This window comes from Clytia hemisphaerica, unplaced genomic scaffold, assembly GCF_902728285.1.
Source record: "Clytia hemisphaerica strain Z4C2 unplaced genomic scaffold, Clytia hemisphaerica genome assembly, whole genome shotgun sequence".
In the NCBI taxonomy this organism is placed as follows: domain Eukaryota; kingdom Metazoa; phylum Cnidaria; class Hydrozoa; order Leptothecata; family Clytiidae; genus Clytia; species Clytia hemisphaerica.
The window spans coordinates 777,728-800,353 of NW_027103595.1; the positions used below are offsets into that span (position 1 = coordinate 777,728).

General features: G+C 34.6%; 1 protein-coding gene across 1 annotated transcript; it reads left to right on the plus strand.

Moving 5' to 3' along the window:
• Positions 1-53: 53 nt before the first annotated feature.
• Positions 54-18,573, plus strand: LOC136801616 (nucleoporin NDC1-like). The gene is made up of 20 exons (XM_067058256.1): positions 54-139; positions 234-354; positions 698-799; positions 3,829-3,964; positions 5,197-5,242; positions 5,452-5,517; positions 5,845-5,916; positions 6,972-7,008; positions 7,926-7,974; positions 8,599-8,731; positions 9,363-9,452; positions 10,461-10,542; positions 11,897-12,100; positions 12,758-12,804; positions 14,819-14,873; positions 15,623-15,681; positions 16,029-16,070; positions 16,441-16,552; positions 17,128-17,179; positions 17,793-18,573. Exons 1-20 carry the CDS (start codon positions 104-106, stop codon positions 17,854-17,856), a joined length of 1,605 nt encoding a protein of 534 aa, XP_066914357.1. The 5' UTR covers positions 54-103; the 3' UTR covers positions 17,857-18,573.
• Positions 18,574-22,626: the final 4,053 nt, after the last annotated feature.

A 22,626-nucleotide genomic window follows, 5' to 3' on the forward strand; every position in this document is an offset into this window, starting at 1 on the left:
ATGAAATTCAATTATGCTAGGATAATCAAAACCTTTTTACTTGTATTTTAGATTACAAAAAAAAACAAAGAAACATTATTTGGAAAATCAGCAAAATCAAAACATGACCAGCCAACAAAAAACAGATATATCAACTGAGGTATACATAATTTCAATCGCATTTTCTTTGAAGTTTCCTATCAGGTTTCTCCTCCTCTCGTGGCAAAATCTATTTATGTCCATTTTGTTCGCAGGAGTTTTCTTGGAGGAGTTTTGCTTGTGGAATATGGATGTTAATAGTTGTTCCACCCAGCATTTGCATGTATTTCATGCTCTCCAATTTCTCCTTGTGGTCACCGCTTGCTATGTTCTCAGGTAATTTATCAACTTTATTCCTGCTCATTTTTATTCAGCATTTTCAACGTGTGAAAAATTTTCTCTCGTACAATGACAGACGCAGTTAGTTGCTCGGTTTTTTTGATAGAGAGACAACTTGCCTTCTTTCAACCTCGTTTTCAAAAAGTAGTCCATTTGACGTTTTTTGAGTTTTGCTTTCGTGGATAAGGCCTCTCAAATTTCCATTGGGTTTCAATTTCGCGGAAGGCACCCTATTCCGCGAAATTTAATCCCCGCAAAGTTATATCCCTTTAAAGTAAGTCCTTTTAAAATCGAGTAGATTCACCCATCAAATCTTTCCTCTTCTTTTTTTCACGTTAAGGTACCTTATCAACAATATTTTCATTGAAAGCATTGGCGATTTGTATGCTACTACAGGCCACCTCACTTATTTCAATCACCGCACATAAAAGATTGATACATGGTATGTTTAGCATTTAATTGTCTTTTTGAAAAAGGTTTTAGCACTACTAGCCGTCCCGGCGTCGTCCGAGACGACTTCTTACTCCTTTTAATACGCTCGCTTCGCTCGCTTTTCTATTTTTCAGAAACTTGTAGGGATTTGTATACAAATGTACTTATTTTGCGAGAAGAAATATTCTTAAATTTAGGCCTTTTTCGTAAAAATTGATGTTTAACAATTTTAAGGGGACACTAAAATTAATGCACATTAAAAAATATGGTGAAAGTATTTTTAGTTGAATTCGGATTTTTCTTCTCCTTATTAAATTGTATAAATTTGTCATAATTTCTTTTGTTGAAAACCTTCAAACAATAATGTTCTTGACTCGCTAAAAAATAATGCTCATGCAAATATTGGTGAAAATTGAGTTAAAAATTTCTCGCGAGAAATCGGTCATACTTTAAACGTGCTTTTTTTTGGGTTTTTGGGAGAGGAAAGACTATTATTTTCCTCACGCAAGGATGAAGATAAAAAACAAATAGAAATTCAAATTCAGTATTAGAGGTACTTGGCAACACCGATCACTCCAAAGACCACAGTGCTTTACGGTGGAATATAAAGAGTGCCTTTTTTCAATACCTCTTAACAGAGTCAACAATTATTTAACAATTAAACTCAATGCGTAAGTAAAAGCGTTTTCATTTTGCTATCTCAATGCTATCTCAATAGAACAAAAAATAGCAAACATTGATTAAAAAATTTCATAATTGAATTGGGAATAAGTCATCAACTTTTCTCATATTGTCAAGTCCATTAAATTGAAATGTTTTTATCAGAGTATCAAATAGAAGGGAAATGTCATCGGAGCTTTATTAATCTCAAGGGTAATCATAAATATGATGTCTTTTTGAAAACTCAAATTTTATCTTCGACGTATTCCCATGTGAATCAAAATTATTTCATAACCGACATAAACTTTTTTTTTAACCTTTCCAGCGCGCAACTTTTTAAATTTTCACGCTGTCAGCGCGCAACATTTTTTCAGAAAATAGACATGTTCAGTTATTTGATCATAACTCAAGAACTAGGAATCTTTAGAAGAAAAGTAAGGTATCCCTGAAAAGCTACTTAAATTCTACAACTTTTAGACCAAGTACCAATCCAAATAAAATATTCCAACAAAAATGGTAGCATCACGTAAACCACAGTTTTTTTCACGTTTTGCGGTAATGTCACTTTTTTTGCATTTTTCACTTCTAGAGCAAAAAAAAGTGGGGGGAAGTTAATTAAAAAATCTGTCTTTGGCTATTTATCAATCTATACATAATTTTGAAGTAATATACCAAAAATCAGCATCCAGAAAAATCTGTATGTGTCACACCAGCCGCCCAAATATTGGTCACTTTTGCCAAAAATCACGATTTTCGGCTAAAAAAATCCAACATATACAATTTTGAAGTATTTTGATGATAATGTGTTTCCAGAAGCAGCTACAACATCAAAAATGGTGTAAAAGTATTCCCCAACTATCTAAACAACACTTTCAGTCAGTATTCTTAGCTCCTGAAGCTTTTGAAGGGTATCGGCTACCGTGAAACTAGATGGCATAGTCGGCGACAGTTGCGAAGTTTCCAAAAACCGTAAGCCTTTTGAGGAAAACTCATTGCTATCAAATCTGGTCTCTTTTGCCCATAAGGAATGCTAAATGTCATCATAATAATTCCATGTGGCTGTTATGTGGTTCCTGCCATCATTTTGATCCATATAAGCTGTAATCAGGACATCGTTATGAGCCAAGAATTTCGGGGATCGATCGACTGTTGCTGGTGGAGCGGAAGAAGTAGTGCAATTCAACATAAATCCAGGCTTTTCAAATTCTTTGGTGCTCCTTTGAAATAAATGAGGTGTAGAAAACACTTTTGCATTGAATTTGTCCACTTTCCATGCTCCAACCTGAATAAAAAGTAAAAAGTACTGTAAGTTTGGGTCGACTCCGATGGTTTGTCGAGAAAAGTGGTCAAAATGACAAATAAATGGAATTTTTATGCTAAAAACAAAACACAAAATATAAGATATACTTACTGGATGTTTTGCCATTATAAAAACAATGTTTCCATGAAGAAAAGTGGCCTAAACCAGTCAAAAAATCCAAGAACTTTAGCAGTAAGTTTGAAAAACCCATTTCTTGGTCGCCATCTTGATTCTACCTTTTCTCCGAAATCTGCTGCCTCACCACGTGATCAAAACATTACATCACCATATATCAAAAGAAAGCTTAGAACCTCTACTTTCCGTTTCTCTTTACTTCTACGGCTAGCAAAGAAGCCAATGGGAGAAATATAGCTTAGAAGATCACTATGTCAAAAAAACGACTATACACGTCTGCCGGAACGTATGCTCGACGACTATACTCGTCCGCCGGGCTGAAAAGGTTAAAAACTATAAATTATGCTGATAGTGCTATTGCACAGTCACTTGTGTTTCTCCATCAAGGAGAAATGTGCTCTCTTGAATGGAAGTGCACTTGGCGAATAGAATTGAATATACAATCAAAAAGGCGCGAAAAAAATTGCCGTGTATTTAAAAATCGCTAGCGAAAAAGCCTCATGCGAGAATGGGAGAGTTCCGATTTAAGCGTATTATAATATAGATAATAATCGGTGCAGTTATGTGTTCCCCTCCAAAAAAAAGATATTAAAGCTGTGCTAAGAGACTCCCTTCGCAAACAACTAGGCCCGCAGCTTCAATGATTTTTTATAAGGACTAACAGGGAACCATTTTTCACTCACTAAAGATTTTTATTGTGTGCCTCAAATGACTTTCTAGGGTGAAGAATTAAAACTCTTCAGAAAATATAAAATTTCTTGATTTGCGTAAGTCAAGATGACGTCATATTTTCTAACGGAAGCACCCTAGAAAAGCCGGATTTTGACGACCGTGTTTCTATTTTTAGTAACAGACAGGAGTCAAAACTCAACTTTTTTTCGGATGTTTCTGTTTAGAAAAATGACTTACGTGGATCAAGAATCTCCAATTTCTATCTTACTTAGTGCACTCGCAGATCAGGAAATCAAGTTTGTTGATGCACATCTTACGACCGAACCAGCTTTTAACCATCATCTATTTTAACATGTGCACCATACTTTTCACGTTGGTTTTATCATATATACAAGATTCGATTGATAGGTAAGGATAAAGTTATAGTAGGGGCTCAAGCGGCTGTATTTCGCTTGCAGTTTTGCCTATGGCATCACTATTTTGGTTACCAAAAGTTTTCCCAGTCCTAATCCGCGTCCTCCCTCTCAAAAATATCTTGTAATATACTGTTCTTTGGAATAGATTAAAAATGGTTAGATTGTAAAAATGATGTCACGGAACCCAGGCTTGGCCCCCTGCTATGAAAAGTTAAAGGACATCATTTTGACCTTATCGGGGAAAACTTCGTCGGGGAAAAGTGACGAAATTTCGGCCAAGTGACGAATATTTTTCCCCGACGAAAATTTTCCCCGGCCTTAATGCGTTTACCAAATACCAGCAAGTGACGAATATTTTTCCCCGACGAAAATTTTCCCCAGCCTTAATACGTTTACCAAATACCAGCAAGTGACGAATATTTTTCCCCGACGAAAATTTGCCCCGACAAAGTTTTCCCCGATAAGGCATCTCATCCTACCATCTGTTTACACAATATTGTTGAACCAAAGAAAGGACAACTTCTCTCCCTGCGCGAGCACAATTTTTTGAGAAATTCTTTTGCTAATTCTACTTTGTCAGCAAAGAGGCGTGCCTCATTTTAATGTCTTAAAAAAGAATATCTTTGTGACCATCTAAAGTACTAAAAGGGTTTTCCAGAATTTTTTGCATACTAAATTTATAGACATTGTCACTTAATATATAGGTACTAAAATATTTTGAGACTTTTTGATTTTTGACACAGAAATTATCCAATTGTGGTCTTCTCAGGACAAATTTTGTATTCTTGGGACTAAATCTTTCAAAGAAACGCTGATTTCTGCAAAAAAAAACTCATTTTTGGCACAAATTGACAATTTTAAATGGTTACCACCCACCTTGCATTTTGTACCCCATAATACCAAAAGGACTTATTTTGGGTTTTTTAGCACACGACCACGTCACTAGACGTCATGGTGTTTGAGATTTTAGTACTGACTCCACTCCCCTTGGTTTGTGTCGCAGCGAAGTTTTGATTGGATAGAAGTTGGAATTGACTAGTATTAAGCTAGTGAGAAAATATCTTCTTCGTGAATCTTGCCGTAGGCCCAATTTTGTACGAACAGTTTGTTTTTTAATTCAATGTTGCTCAAAACCTATGAGAGAGAATTATGAGCAATTTAAACCTAAAATTAAGATTCCAGACAGCATAATCTTATTTTATTCTCATGCTTCTTCTTTTGCAGTGCTTACTGGAGTCGGAGTTTCATGGTTTCTTTAAGTTTATTCATTGTAAGTATTTCACCTTTGAGGAGGAACTTTTATCAGCGTTGCAACTTTATCGTTTGTGAACAGAAATCTATGCGGTTGAAATTTTAACTTAACTTTAAAGAAATTTCATTAACGTTTCATCTAATTTTGAACTTTCCGCCCGGATTTGAGATACGATGAGACGACGAGATCTTTTCTGACGGACGTTTTCCCTTGTTTACTTATTTCAGGGATCATTTTATGGAATCAAATATTTCACAGATGAAAGATACAAAGTCAAGTTCCCTACGATACAGGTTTGACTTTACAGTTATCATCCCATCACCAGGTTCTCGCCTTTTTGTGCTTCCTTTGTTGTTTTCACCCTCTTGTTGTGAAAACCAATATTACCCACAAAGGTCTAAAAAAGTTAAGTTTCCATGAAACTATGCAAGGGCATGGGCTTGTTGGGCGAGGATGAATTCTGGACATTATAACGGTCTGCCATTATATTTACAGCGAGAAAGCAAAAACACAAAACTAAAAATATCGCACGAAAGTCGGCTACTGGAGAAAAAAATTTATTATATGAGAAGCCTAATCCGGAAATACAGTTATAGATTAACGTTTCTTTTTTTTTACAGCAAAAGAAACTTTTCCAAATCAAGAAGATCATTCTACCTTCGCTGAAAGAAAGTTTGGCCATGTCAATGAATGTAAGACCATTTTCAGACGTAACGTTTTCGTATCACTCCGGTATGGTTTAACGTTCATGCTTGTTTCAGAACAGTTTGCTTTGGAACGATACGGAACCATGACGTCTGTAAAAAACGTTATCAAATTCAAATTCTATCAAAATTTACAGTGTTTTTTTTATTTTGTCCACGTTGCAACCTATTTTGAGTTGGACTTAACAATTTTATTTGGTGTCTTAAAAAATAAACTTTCTGAATTTTTATCTTTCCTTAAAATACTAAATCGATTTATTTCGGTCTTTTGGTCATGTCCTGTTTACCTTGATTTTGAACAGGAAATAAATTTAACTAAAAAGTAATAGTTATCCTGCTAAATTACACTTGAGCTCGAAAAACTGTATTCAACGACGGTTTCGAAAAATATTTTTTGAAGATAATTTCTCGAGATGAGCTGTTGTTCTTATAAGGTACTTCATTAAATAAGTCATATGAAGTACACGCTTTTTTTATAAGAATGGTGTTTTTTCATTTCATCATGGATATTCTTAACTTTTTGGCGAAAATCATCGAAAAATATTCTTACGGTATTCTTAGGTTAAGATCGAAATTGGCAATCCACTGGTTAAAATGCATTAAAAATGGCATTCTTAGGTTCAGTTGCTAAATTCCATGATGGTGATATTCTTAGCATATTCTTAATTTTTTGGCCATTTTCATCATGGACATTCTTAATAAAGTGTATTCTTATAAAAAAAGCGTGTAATGGAGATGATGCGTTCTTTTGAAAAAGTAAAAGAGTTGTTTTTATTACATGTTGACGACCAACCAAATCAAATAAGAGTTTGTAAAAACTCCAGCTTGACCCAATTTCTCGAGATGGGATGGAGTTTTTACAAGATACTTTAATAATTGGTCATTTGAAGTAATAGAGATGACGCGTTCTTTTGAAAAAGTAAAAAAGTTGTTTTTATTGCATGTTAACGACCAACCAAATCAAATAAGAGCTTGTAAAAACTCCAGCTTGACCCAATTTCTCAAACATGAAGTTTTACTGTTAATTACCTTCCTTTTTTCAGGCATTGAAGATATTTATTCCGCTTCACATTGCTTCAAGTAAATTTAATTAATATTTTTTTGGTAACCGGTCTAACGAAATCTTTGATTGAAGTTTTTTTGAAAGTTGGTGAAAAGATTTCTAAACGGATAATTTCATCAAACAAAGATCGACCCATTAGGGTACTACTTTTTTAAAAACTTCGTTCAAAGATTACGGACATTGCTTTGTCAAGCGTTCATAAAGGTCGATAATTCGAAAGAGTTTTTTATACGGCCTCTCGATATACTTTGTACTGACTGTAAATTGGTGATACTTACATATAATTCTGCCTTCGTACTTACTGCTAACAATCCAAAAGTTTTCCCAGCAATCAAATAAAATTATTTCCGCTAAAAATGAAAATTTCGAATAATTCGAAAGAATCAATCTCGCCACTTAAAAAAAACCCTGCAAAAAATTTTATTTCAAAGTGGATGTACCGCAGTACTTTCCAAATTTTTGCGACAATGGCGCGTTTGATTGTTGAGCGAACCTTTGTATTGTTAGCTGTAAGAACTATACTGTTTTACTCTTGTTATTAATCTTACTTGTTTTTATCAAAATTCAGTTTGTTTGAAATTATTTCCAAGAAATCTACTTTAACGGGATTAATTTTCGCGGGGATTAATTTTCGTGGTTGAGCTCAACCGCAAAATTTTAAGATTTCGGGGAACTTAATTTCGCGGATGACACTATTGAGAGACAATATTCTCACGATTTTGTACTTCTTTACTTCTAATTATGCATTTTGGTTGTTGAAATAATTATTATTAACGCTTTGACATTTGAAAAGTAGTTTTTTTTTGACATTTTAAAGTTTTGATCAACAATATTTTGTGGACGACACCCAAATCCTCGAAATCCGCGAAATTTAATTCCCACGAAAATTTATCCCATTAAACGAAAATTATGGATATTTCTTCTTTCTTTACAGATGTTCTTCCGAAAAGTTTATTACTCTTATTCACAGATTTCTCATACAGGTGAATTTTATGTTTTACACTTTTTTTTTATTAGAACATCCAAACTTTTCGAAGCCCTCGGATATACTTAGCAAAAAAATGTTCTTAACATGTTCTTATTTACACCATTTTATGGGTAGTTTTGTCAAACTTCCTATGAAATTGAGCGTTTTTTAGAGTCCGAGTCCGTACAGCCCTTAAAATGTTCTTAACTTGTTCTTAACATTTTGGACATCAAAGCCTTATGTTCTTATATAGTTTGTTCCAATGAAAAAAACGTGTATTGTTTCTTTAGTGGGTTATCAAACTTTGCAAGCTCTCTAACGTACAGTTAGCTCTCTTTAATTCGACTTAAAGGGACACTCCTTCTTCAAATAAGACTAAGAGAAAGATTCGAATTATAGTCGGTGTTTCATACCATTTTTCAGCTGAACGGCCCGATGTTTTAGTTCGAATTATAGAAAAACTCGAGTTACAGTGATTCACTCTTGGCCAAAAAAAAATGTACCACTCTCTTTGACCAATCGTCATCGCTACTACGGTTGGGCTATTTTGAAACATTTTCAGTGAATCTCGGAGCCCATTAATCCCAAATCAGCTTCCAAACCATGCTTTTAGTTAGTAAAAATTATTTCATTGTTATAGTGGCTCATTACTGGCAAACTCAATCCTGTTATTTTGTGACGTTTCAATGATCTGGTCTTGTCTTTTGACGTCTACATTGGTTTTATTTGTTCTGATTTTCTCCAACAACCTACTACACGTCTTCTACTCGCAGGTAATTTTTTTTTGATTAGAACTTTTCATGAAAAAAAATACCGTATTACTTCGAATAATTCGAACTTCTATTATTTGAACCTTTCTATACAGTCGCTAATTCAAACCCGGTCGGGGAGTTTTATTTGTTCGAAAAACAGAGCGATTCAAATTATAGAAAGTATATTAAGTAGATTTCTCCTTGACAGGGATTGGGAATAAGTTTGAATCATAGAGTGATTCAAATAATAGAAGTTCGAACAAGCAAGAGTCATCTGTATTTGATAACGTATTTCATGTAAACAAATACCGTATTACTTCAAATAATTCGAGCTTCTATTATTTGATATTATTTGAACCTTTCCTTACAGTTGAGTCTCGTTAATTCGAACCCGGACGGGAAAAATTATTTGTTCGAATTACAGAGAGATTCGAATTATAGAAAGATGGTTACTCTGTAGCAGGGATTGGGAATAAGTTCGAATTATAGAGTGACTCGAATAATATAGACCAAGAATTCTCTTCGAATAAGCGAAAGATTCGAACTACAGAGACTATTTCATGCCACTCTCCAGCTGAGGGGACCATATTTTAGTTCGAATTATAGAAAGATTCGAATTAAAGAGAGTTGAACTATGTTAATTTTTTCGTAGCATCTTCAACTGCCATTAGACGCAATGCTTCTGGAGAACCAAGGCAAGACGCTCAGTGATTGCATGGTTCACCCCAATATCATTCTCAAGGTGAGAACTTCTTTAATGCACCTACTAACAACAATTATCATACGATATGAAAACACTACCGTAAGTTATTCTAATGTCGACATCCCTCTTCTAATTTCGTCACCCTTCTTTAGAGATAGGAATCACTGATTGAAACTAATTTTCCTTGCTGAGGAATCAGTTGAGGAGTCAATCAGTGATTCCGATCTTTCTATTATTACTATCTCTAAAGAAGGATGTCGAAGTTAGAAGAGGGATGTCGATATTAGACCAAGTTATGGTATATGTTGCTACTATATCTTTCTCAACCTAAGGCAGGTAAAGCAAAATACCTTATCGGGGAAAACTTCGTAAGGGAAAATTTTCGTCGGGGAAAAATATTCGTCACTTGCTGGTTTTAGTAAACGCATTAAGGCCGGGGAAAATTTTCGTCGGGGAAAAATATTCGTCACTTGGCCGAAATTTCGTCACTTTTCCCCGACGAAGTTTTCCCCGATAAAGTAGAACCTCTCTAATAGACCTCCCTACCACAGATATCATATACCTTCGTGTAATGCTGACATACCTTGTCTACTAATTTCGTCATAACTGCAACCTGGTCTTTTAAATGTTTATAAATAAAACTTTCTAAGTACTCTTGTCTCCCAAATAGACGGGGGCGGGGTCCGAATAAGCAGGGGGATAGGTAAATTTTCTAAATTCTAATAAGCGACGGGGGGGGGGTAATTTGAAGACAGAATTTTTTTAACTAATATCAATTTCAACAACAAAAAAGAAACTTTAACAAATGAACACGTAAAATAAGAACCAATACTAACAAAAAATAAAATTTTAACAAGTTTAAGGTCTATCTACACTGTAATAAAATATTGAATTATTCGAATTTAATTAGCGGGGGGTCTTAATAAAAGCGGGGGGGGCGTCTATTCGGGAGACAAGAGTAAGCTGTTCAGAAAATCGCTGTAACTACTTTACAGACCAGAAAGTTGCCATGTCAGAATTAGTTCATCCGTCTTTTTTCTTTTGTAGCATTTGGCTTTCATGGACTTTTGTTTCATCAGCAAGTTGGAAGGGTCTAGAAGATCCAAAATGTTTGAGCTGTCACTTCCAGGTAGTTCTAATCAGTTTTGGTTTGATGATTATAATAATCTCATTACTTATGTGAGAGTTTAGCGTTTCAATTTTCTTTAAATTCTATTTGCTCAAAAGCAATCAATCGTGCCTTTTAACAAGACTTGGCAGAAGTGAAGTATCATTTTCTATATTATCAATTTTTGTAAACAATACGGTAAACTCTAGCTTATTCGAACTTCTAGTTTTTGAATCATTCTATAATTCGAACTTGTTTCCAGTCCCCGTCAAGGATGGAGAAACCCTTTTAGAATATTTTTTATTATTTTAATCTCTCTGCAATTCGTCGAACAAATTCCCTAAAGATTCCCTGTTTGAGTTCGAATTAGCGAGAGTCGACTGTATGGTCTCAAGTATGAAACAATTTTCAGATCACCACAAAACCAACAAACAAACAAATATTGGTCAGTTTCAAATGAGAATCAGGGCTGTCATCAAACATCCACTTAGTCTGGCTAGTAGTAGGCTACGTCATGTCTTCCTTCTTCGGGATATGCTTTGAATATTGAAATTCTCCGGACAAATCCCATGCGCACTGAGGTTTTGATGAAACAATAGAGAGTTTCGAAACCTAAGCCAATCAGGCGTGTTTTAAACATTCTTTTATTGGAAATCTCCATTGATAAACATTTTTCGTGAAAGTTGTCTATCATTTTAAAACCTTAATAAGCAATTCTAGGTGGGGGTTACTAGTGGCCGCCTATAGCAGTGCCTATAGACCAAGAGTAAGGCCTAAAAGCCTGGAGCTGTCTATTGTGTAGACTACCACTTAGACGTTCAGTCCTTACCTTTCAAAATCGCTCTGAAATACCCTGTTACGCCAAAATTTCAAATATAAAAAATTAAAGTAAAAAAATCATGTTACAAAAAACACTGATCGAAACGGTTTCACTTTGTTCTTCGAAGCTGAACTACTCCAAAAACATTCCAAAACCACTACGAACACTATCTGCATATAATGTCGGATTGACTTTTATGATAAACCTAACACAGGTTTTTCATGTTTTGTTGTTACTTATGTAACTTCCGCCATTATGGAAGCAAATGTTATTTTTGCTTGAAGGATCACCTCAACAGATTCGAACGTTTTCTTTCATAATGGCGGAAATTACGTAACTTAAAAACCATGAAAAACCTCTTAGAGAAGCGATGTGAAACCGTGGTCTTATAGACCAGCTCCTGAGTGGGGGGGAGTCCTAAATTACAATACGTTAGTTAATAATACTCTAGTTTATGGAATGGAAAGGTAAATAGCGTTTTAAGGGGGCTTTTGGTCCCCAGTAGGGTCCTAAAGCGCCAGGGTAAGGAATTAATCTATTCTTTACTACTCTTAGGAAACCAACCACACTTGTGGAATAAAAGCTCTTTGCAATGTCTACAAGAATTCGAGAAACAACGTATCTCTATACAAAACGAGTGTGAACATAAAGAAATGGGGAAGCGTCAGCAACAACAACAATTGCCGGCACCGAAAAATCTAGCTTCACAAGAACTCTTCTCGCCTGTTAAAAACGCACCCACCAGTGTTTCGAGTCCAGGTAACTTAGACTTAGAGTGTTTGATTTTCACTCTACAGCTTTATACTTTAATCGGATTAAATTTCGCGAGGTTAAGTTTCACGTGTTTAAATTTCGCGAGCGATAAAAATCGCGATATTTTTTGGATTTAATTTCGCGAGTCAGAGTTTTGAAAAATTTTGCGTGGATTTAATTTCGCGAATAAGCCTGAAAACAGCTAAAAATAGCCATTTTTTGCCACAAATGGAAACGTTGGACTGGTTTCTCCGCCAAAAAAGCGATTTTAAAGATTTTGTGGTGGATTTAGTTTCGCGAGTCAGGAATCTCACGCGTTTTCGCGAGTTTCACTTTCGCGAAAATGGCAAAAAAATTTAATCTCGCGAAAATTAATCCGATTAAAGTAGACCATTTCACGGTCGTAGTGAATCATGCGGGAAGCCGTTATGGGAGCGCAATCAGTTCTGGTTATACATTAAATAATAAGACTGTGAAATAGCCTGTTCCTTCATTCAAGTGGAGAAATCCAGTGGCGCCCTCCCCTACCTTCGGGTAGACAGCTATACGAAAAAGGAGCCTTCGGGTCGCCTTCGACTGCGGTCGCAAACTTACTTACTTACTTCATTCAAAGGTGTCTGTTCCTACATTAATTCTAGTTTTTTTTTGTTTTTTTTTTAATAGATTTCAACTCCAAGATTCAAACGAATATTGTCAACTCTCAGCAAAATGTAAGTCTTGTTTCGAACAAAAACATATTTTGGCGATCGTCAATAGATCAGGCTGCAAATACGAGTGCTCGATTCATTCATAGATAACTGAGTCGAAAACAATGGGTTAAAATACATTCTCATCGAAGTGAGTTTCCTTCCTAAGCGAATTTATGCATTTATCATTTTGAGTACGGCGGAGTTACTGAAACGATTTGTAACAGCTCGCAGTTTTGACTCGCAAAATCCGGGACGGTAAAAGTGCTGATTTTCCGTCGTCTTAAGTTAGTCACGATCTAGAGAAATCGAAAGCTACCCGTCTCTAACGCAAAAGACTCACATACGCAAACTCACTGATATCATTGGGCCATTCCATTTTTAGACCTACCCCGGTGGGGTGGAGGTCCTATAAATTAACTCTCTCCGTTCGTCCGTCCATTCGTTACCAACTTTTCTCGAGAGATTGGCTCATTAGTTTTTTCTGATTTTTTGCACAAAGATGTGTAACTATAAACCCTTGAATGTGACGGAGCCCGATTTTCGAAAAAAAATGTTTTAATGGCAAATTTGGGCCAAAAAAGGCTAAAAAAACAGGTTTTTTGGACTTTGTGAAAAATCGGATCATTAATTTTTCCTGATTTTTTGCATGAAAGTAGGGTATCATCATAGTTAAAAGATGGCTCAAGCCTGCTCAAGCAGATTTTTGCAAAAAAAAATTGTTGGCTCAAAAAACGCATGTTTATCTATAAGAATCACTATTAAAAAGCATACATCAATGTTCTTAGTTAAATTACTCAATTTTTTATGAGATAGATTTTTTTTTGCTCATGAGGGCTTACTTTTGAAGAATGTGTGTTTAGACATGAAATTTTGGTTGCTTGGCGTGTTTTTAAAGAAAAACTGGCCAAATTCGATATTTATTTGATAAGCACATTATCAATTACTTAGGTATTAGCTTTTCTCGAGATTGGCTCTTTGATTCTTTATGATTTTTTGCACAAAGATGCATAACTATAAACCCTCGAATGTGACGGAGCTCGATTTTCGAAAAAAAATGTTTTTGGGCAAATTTGGGCCAAGAAACGGCTAAAAAACGGGTTTTTTGGACTTAATGAAAAATCGGATCATTAATTTTTTCTGATTTTTTGCATGAAAGTAGGGTACCATCATAGTTGAAAGATGGCTCAAGCAGATTTTTGCAAAAAAATTTTGTTGGCTCAAAAAACGCATGTTTATCTATAAGAATCGCTATTAATAAGCATACATCGATGTTCTTAGCCAAATTAATCAATTTTTTGATGAGAAATTTTGGTTTCTAAACGTTTTTTATAAGAAACAAACGACTAATTTTAATAGATCGTCACTTTTTGTGTTCTGAATGATTGTTTAATGGTCACGCTCATGTAGATATCAAATGTATATATATGTTAAATGCATAACCAGGTAGGTCCATAAAAGTATCACTTGTATGTCCATAAAATCCCCTGGGGTGGACGAACATTTCCAGAGGGTAATCAGAGAAAAGTTTCCAAGGGGTGTTTTTTCATTTTTCCAAGGGGGTAATAAGTTATTTTAAAATTTCCAGGGTGTAAAAGACTAATTTTACTTCGTCACCCTCACTTTAAGGTATGTTTGCAAATTTTGCCATTTTCCAGGGGGTATAGACACATTGAAAAGGTTCGTCCACCTCTCTGTATGGTTTTTAATGGAGCAGCCCATTTTGAGTCTCAAATGGAATGTCAACCATATCAAAACGGCAGTTACATATTTGATATTGTATTTCCAAAAATATATATCGCATCTCAGATAATCAGTGTTATAAGCAAGGGGCTATTCCAGAAAAAATTGTACGCGCTATGATGAGGTTATTTTTGGAAAAAGTGACTCCCCTGGATTTTTTTCTCGATTTTTCAGGACTCCCGTGGATTCGTTTTCTCATTTGTGGACCACCCTAGATTTTCGACCTATTTTTAGTGCGACCACCCTGGATTTTCAGCAGTGGAAATAAATCTCATATGTTTTCTATATGTTTCAGATTCAAAGGGGTCGTTTATTTGAGAATTTGCAAATTATTATTTGGGCAATTGAAGGTATTATAAAGTATTATGCATTATCACTAAAGTCTGATTTAGAAAACGTTGATTTTGTCGGCCCGTTTTTGATATTTTTTATTCGACTAAACAAAGTGTTTGCATAAAAAAGTTTTTTAATAACGTGAAATTTTGCAAGAAAGGGAGTAATAAAAAGGGCTATTGATTAATACGTTAAAACTAACTTTTGTAATAAGCCTGTACGACGGAGAGACACATCCCTTTTCTGCTCAATGGCATATTCAAACTCGATACTTTTTTCAGGCAACCTGTAAATTAAGAAATATTGTATAGAGACATATAAAGAGAATCTCTCATTCTTGAATTTTATATGCCACACTGATTTGTTTGTGAGTAAGAGGAGTTTTATCACGGGACAAACACTCTGACCCATTAAGTACCATCACTCCATCCGCTTTTTTAATCGGGTGAGGGTGAGATAAAAAAACAGACCTGCTGGTGCAGAGCCGAAAAAGTTTGAGCGATCTCGTATGATACCAGTGGCAATTCATGGGTTAATGTTCACCCCTGCATGTGTGGGATGAGCTGGAGTTTTTATAAGATACTTCACTAATTGGTCATTTGAAGTAATAGAGATGACGCGCTCTTTAGAAAAAGTAACAAAATTGTTTTATTACATCTTAACGACCAACCAAATCACATAAGAGCTTGTAAAAACTCCAGCTTGTCCATCCCTGCATATGTGAAAGTTTAGTATTCTTCCATAAAACTATTTTTTCTTGTTGTAGGACTTTGTAATCTGGTTGCATGCTCTTTGAAGGAAGATACTTACGGCGTGGTGCAAAAGGTTTATTAACTGTGTAACTTTTTTTACTTTGATACACGCCTTTTTTTTGTAAGAACATGTAAGCCTTCGGATGTTCGGAATTGTTTTAGTATAAAGCCTAAAAATGTTCTTAATATGTTCTTATTTTCAACATTTTGTGAGTATGTTTGTTCAGATTTTCCTAAGTAAATAGGTATTTTAGAGCACACGAAACCTTAAATTATTTTAACTTGTTCTTAGTATTTTCGCCATCGAAGCCTTATGTTCTTATATAGCTCGTTCTTATAAAAGAAAGGTGTAACCGAGTTTTCTTCTCAAAGTCCAAGTTCTTCTCTTTTTTCACATTCCTTTACTTGATTGATTTATAGACTGTTCCATCGATCGTGTCAGAATTGTTATCTCTTCTTGAAGTAAGATAACCTCATTTTTCTTATTTCTTGATTTTGATATTTTGTCATGTTTATCTTCTCCAAGATTTGGCCAGAAAATTTAACATGCAATCTTATCTCTAAAGCCTAATGCTCAGCCATTGTATAAGTCATTTTACAGTCGAAGTGGATCATGGGTAATGAGGACTGATTGCGCCTCCATAACGGCTTTCTGCTGGCTAGACGCAAAATTCTTCAAAACTTTGGACTAATAGTAAGTTGTTATTAGCTCGCAGTGGTCCTGATTACCCGTTACGCTTTGTGAAATGGTCTATGATGGATGTCCTTAGAAATTTGCTCCCACCATGCAAATATCTCACTTGTGTTCGATTTTTTATACATTTTTATACAGTCGTGTGAGACATTCACAAAACTCACAGTTACACAGCAAGCTATATCCAACGATACCAAATCAATGGAACTTTCACAGAAAGAAATGGTTGATGCTACCTCGCTGAAAATAGGTACAGTTTTGAATAATTCATGATATGCACCATTGCAATGTCTTCCACGGGCCCAACAACTGAATGGTTGAAAGTGACGTATTGACTGATTTTACGTCACTGACAACCAATCAGCTATTGGGTCCGTGATGTAGTGCCAGAAGACATTGCAAAGGGGCATATCATATCATAAATTATAGCCCTGCAATACAACTGTCAATCATTTTTAAGAAAACTGATTGGATGATTGATGTCACGTGGCCGGTCAATATTTCCCCATAGTGACCAGTTATGAAATTGACATCATTAAAAGGTCAATTTTTACGATGTAAAACAATAGAATACACTTGTTAATTACTTTTATTACTTTATATTTGCAGGGCTATAAATGGATTATTAACCGAAAAGCCGGTCTCTCTGGCAAAATATCGACCGAGTTCGCGACGTATTGGAACGAGCGAAGCGAGGTCCAATACGAGCGAACGAAAAAGATACATTATTTTTTCTCTATAAGCTTTTTTGTTACACACAGTATTTGACTAAGGGAGCTTTAGTTTATTCAGGGCTGTAAAATATAAACCTCGTTTTTTTTCTAGCGCTCAAGAGTGGTTTATATACAATCACTTCAACATTCAAACAGCACACTACGTAAGTCAACATTTTTTTTTAATACTCCATACACTACATACTTGACCTACAATCCCCCAACCCCCACTTCGCATGGTGATCCCTCTTTCCCCCACTGTCAGCTTCGAGTTCTGCCTCGGCCATTTCCGGACTCAACACTGATATTTGGGTCTGGGGACTGATTTCTATCTTGCAAAAATGTTTAGAATCCTTCTGTCTTAAGATATTTGTTGGGAATTATAGATAAGTAGCCTAATTTTTTTCTCCGATTTGATACAGATTTTGAGATTTTGTAAAGTCGGATAGATTAAAAACAATAAACTTATTGGAGTTGAGAATAATTTAGAATAGAATTACATAAGTTTTCGAATCTGTAGAAGCGATCCCTTTACGCATATCGAACGTTCGCTTCCATAAGGGCGGAGGTCATGTAAGTTATATACTTACTTAACTCTGTACTTCTAGATGTTTTGGTTTACATTTTGCAACATTTCAAACGTAATATAATTATTTGATTGGTTATCTCAAGACTGACGTCATGTCTGACCAATAATTTCTTTATTTTATCTATAAATGATCCGTCCCGTTTATAAAAAATCTCTTAACTTGTTGATCGGTTTATCTTTTGTTTTAGAGCACTCCGTCTGTCTGGTGAGCACAAAAAACGTTTATTGGCTTTTCTGGAGTATGATGAATAGTTTGTCCACGAAAATGTTTAAGAAAAAATATTACCATCGAGAATTCTTTTGTTTTTTTTTACACTCGTTATTGAAAACATACAACACATGAAAACCTGAGTTTGTTTAGTTTGATGGACTGGGAAAACGATGTTGCTGAAATCAGACATGAACATGCTTGAAAAAAACTTGAACTAAATCGTATTGGCGGGGTTGGATATTTCATATGTAGAGACACTTTAAAACATTCACAAAAGGTTTAATCATCTACATTATGAACTTGACGGCTGAGGTGTTGAACAAAAAAGAACATACTAGTCGAAGCCTTATTGAATTTCAATGGAGTACATAGATTATGAAAGATGTTGTAAGCGGTATGACTGACTGACCTTTATATATCCCTGGACCAAGCTATGTCCGCCATCTTTGATCAAAGTTTTTTCGAAGTGGTACCCGTAAAGAAGCCACTGCAGTGTTAAAAATTGACGTCTAACGGCGCTACATCATCAAAAGTATTCCAGGGAACGTAGATCTAGCGCTCTTGAGTATTGTTGCCATTAGGGTACCACTTTTCAAAAAACTCCGATCAAAGATTTTGCTTGGCCGGGATTGAGAAACTTGGTCCAGGGTATATAAAGGTCAGTGTGTATGACTGACCGTATCATCTTGAATAGATAGTTATTCTTTTGCGTTAAACGTTCACTGGTTACATTGAAAGAGATTTAGTGTTTCTGTTCATTTATCTTCTTTCTTTTTGCCTTGAATTCAGGATTTTTTTATCTATCAACCCTTAACGGTGCCGTTGGCTTTAAAGGAGACTGGTAATGAATTTACAAGGTAATGACGTCGAAATTCTTCATTAAAAAAAAAGAAAAAGATACACTTGTAATAAGAAGTCACTGTGCATATGGCAATAGTTCTTAACTGCCAAAAGAAAAGAAACAAAAAGGCGAAATTCGAAAAGTTCATGAAAATATCAATGCAACGACTTCAGGCATTTTGACGTCATTCCATCCTTGTAAGCTCGAACCCAGTCTCCTCACACTTTAAAGGATTGAGAAGTGTTTTATTACATGATTCGTAAAAATTTTCATTGCGAGATATTAGCATATACTAAGATTTTGACGAGCATCTGATAATGTTCTATTGATCGTTATTGTCAAATAGACATTTTTTGTAAGAACATAAAGCTTCGATGACCAAAATGTTAAGGACCGGTGCTAAAACACGTGATTTCTTAGGAGAATGGACAAAAATACTCACTTAATGGGAGAAAATAAGAACATTTTAAGAACATTAGGCTTAAAAATCAAAAATTAAGAACACCTGAAAGCTTCAAAAAATTTTGGATTTTCTTATGAAAAAAACTTGTATCAAATTTCGCAGCGAAAAAAATGAAAATTTATTAACAAAAAAACATAATTAAATATTTACGTCATGCCAATTAAAAAACATGTTGCTCCATATCTCAATCATTCGTTCTTTTATGATGGTAATTTTCTTTGTCTGATAATTATTAATTAAAGGTTTAAATTACATCGTTAATGTTTTATTTTTCTTTATTAATATTTTTTTCTATTTTTCTTTTCAGCGATCAATTAAATAATACAAATAACATCTGTGTCTTCGATCAAAAGAGTTTATACTAGACTCGTATACTATGTTAGACTCGGTTCAAGTCGCAGTTTATTCGACAGAAATCTTTTTTAACGGAAAAATCATCAAGTTGCAAACAGAGGAAAGAAAATCTTTGGAGAGTCCAGACACTCAAAAGAAAAACGAGAACAGGGGAGACTCAAATTGACCTAATAGAGAATATTGACTCTTTTGATATTCGAGTGGAAAGAAACCGAAGTAAAGATGTCATTGGTAAATCGACGACAATCATTCCTCCCATCTTCAATGGACCGATGTTTAGAATCAGACGATATGTGGGGAGATATTCAGAAACCATTATTTACCGATTGTAAAAATAAAGGATTCGATTTTACTGGGAAATATTTTACCATGTATTTCAGTCCTTCTGATGGATACATAGATCGTAGGAAAGGTAATCCTGAGATTTACATTTTCTCAGTCGACCAAGAATCTCAGATTCTACAAGTCAGTCTTATTCGCTTCCCAGTGAGCCGTGAAGCGGAGAATTATTTTAATAACCGAACACTGCACGGTTCTATATACGATCCAACATTCGTGCGTTTCACTACTATTCAAAAGTTTTCTTCATCGTGTATACGGATCCAAAGTGGATGTATAAAGAATGAACTTGACCATTGCATTGCTGGTAAAATCACGTCAACTTCAATGATAAAGATTAATGATAGTGATATAGAGCTATTTTATCCAGGCCTTGAGAAAGTGGTTTACCTGAAAATACAGAGTACGAAAAGCCATGGGCGTTTTTTAATCATTGGAGTACAAACGGAGGAATTCAGTTTTGTTTTTGATCTTATACGTTTTAATGAAACTAAAATGTGGAATTTTAAACGTGTCAGTTTGGAAAATAGTGATTTTAATCCTGAAAAATATTTTGCAGTGTCCTTGGATTTGATATCAGATATGTTTTATATATATGATGGATCACGTCAATTTTTATATGGATATGATTTCCTTGGTAATAAGTGCTTGGAAGTATCAATATTCTCAGAGGATGAGCTAAATAAATCCACAGATCTCCCTTCTCGATTGGATCAGCGCGTCCATACAAAACGCACGATCAAACATCTTCATGATTCTGTTTTTGTATTAGTTCAAGAGAAAGAACGAGCGATCAATGAGAAAGGATATTACAAAATTGTTAAAATTGATATTGAAAATGGTGGGTTTATAGAATTACAAACTGTACCATATCCAGATGAACAGATTGTGTTGTTTCCTTCCCAATGTTTTGATCAAATTTGGTCGCCTGGTTGGCAAGACGTCATATCAGATGAAGGCCAAATAACGTTTGGTAAAATTCTCTTTTACAGTTTTGAAAGTAGGAGATTGTGTCACCTTTACGATTGCTTGACGACATTCCAACTTATTGAATTCAATTGGGCGTTGCAAGAAATGGCGTTAGTATTTTCTTACCAGTCAAAAACCTGGATTGAGTTTGTTAAACTACCGAATGTTTTGGGTAATAGCTTGAAACATTTTTCAAGATTAGCTTGCTTGAAAACTTTCCATGAAGATTATTTGAAAGAAAAATTACCGAAATGCTTGCAACGATTTTGTGGAATTATTTGATGATCAATTGTATAGATTCTCTTTTGATTATAACATTTTTGGTGATAACTCCTTTGAATTTACAAATAATGACACTGAAACTGTTCATAAATTGATTATGTCATTAAAATGTAATAAATCCACCTATGGGAGGTAAGCTCGGAACTTCTGCAAAAGTCTATTATTATCTGTTCTTTTGTTCTCGAGAATCGCTTTAACTCTTGTCTTGAAAAGACACATTTCCCTGAACCCTTGAAGTTGTTAAGACCTATAAGCATACATAAGCATATAATTCCTACAGTATCCAAAGTATTTTCTTACCAGTCGAAAACCTGGATTGAGTTTGTTAAACTACCGAATGTTTTGGGCAACAGTCTGAAACATTTTTCAAGATTGGCTTGCTTGAAAACTTTTCATGAAGATTATTTGAAAGAAAAATTACCGAAATGTTTGCAACGGTTTTGTGGAATTATTTGATGATCAATTTTATAAATTTTATTTGGAATATTTTTTTATAAACGCTTTTTTTAATAAGAATCATTAGACTTTTGTTGAGATTCGGCACGGCTGTTGTTCTGTTTATGCGAAATTGAAGAAATTTAAAGATTTTTCACATAACTTGTTCGGTTTTTGAGGGTTCAGGCGTTGGACGAGTATTTCTTTTATTAACTCGAAGATATATGAAAGTTGAAAAAATCGTTAGTCACATATTTTTTCCAAAAAGTGCTAATTGATCCTTAATAAATAAATGGCTTCCGAAATGAGAGGAAAATATTATTTCTTGATTTAGTCCAAAATTCAAAATTTGTTTTTCTCATTCACAAGTCAAAATATTTCTGAGTTTAATTTTTACTTTGACAATAATTCTGCCGTCGATTTTATTAAGAAAATTTCCCTGCAATTCTTTACATTTTGGGTTTCAAATCAACTTAAAAACCACGAGGTGAAACAAAGCTTTTCAGTAACGCTTTTGTAAAAATACTTCAATCACTGAACTTTGCAATCAATTATAATTTTCTGCACAAAAATTCCAAAAGGTGTCAACCTTACTTTTGTAAAACTGTAAATTTTTATCAATGTGGTCTTGACTACTTTAGGCGTACAAACTTTTGCGAGGTCAAAAAATCGCGAAATTTACGACATTTACTTTCGCAAATTTGACGAAAAAATCTTTTTCGCGAGCATAAACTTTCGCGGATCTTTTCACACACAAAAAAGGCTCCGAAGGACAAATTCTTCTTGAATTTGGTTGAAACTTTTGCCTTTTGACTTATTAAGCTTTAGAAGGCAACAAATGCCATAAATCTTACATTTTAGTTTGAGTTAGAAGTTTTACAAATTTTCTATTTTGTCAAGAATTTTTGTGAGCATAAATTTTCGCGAATGGCCCTTTCAAGGATTATCAAAGATATTTACTTTCACGAAAATCGCAAAAGTTTCTGCTCCCGAAAGTTTGTACGCCTAAAGAACACGTTTTTTTATAAGAATTTCCATAAATTCCAAAGCTTTTGAATGTTTTTAAAATGGTCTTATTTTTACAGAGGCTGAGAGTATCAAGAGTTTGTAAAGCCTTCAAATGATCTA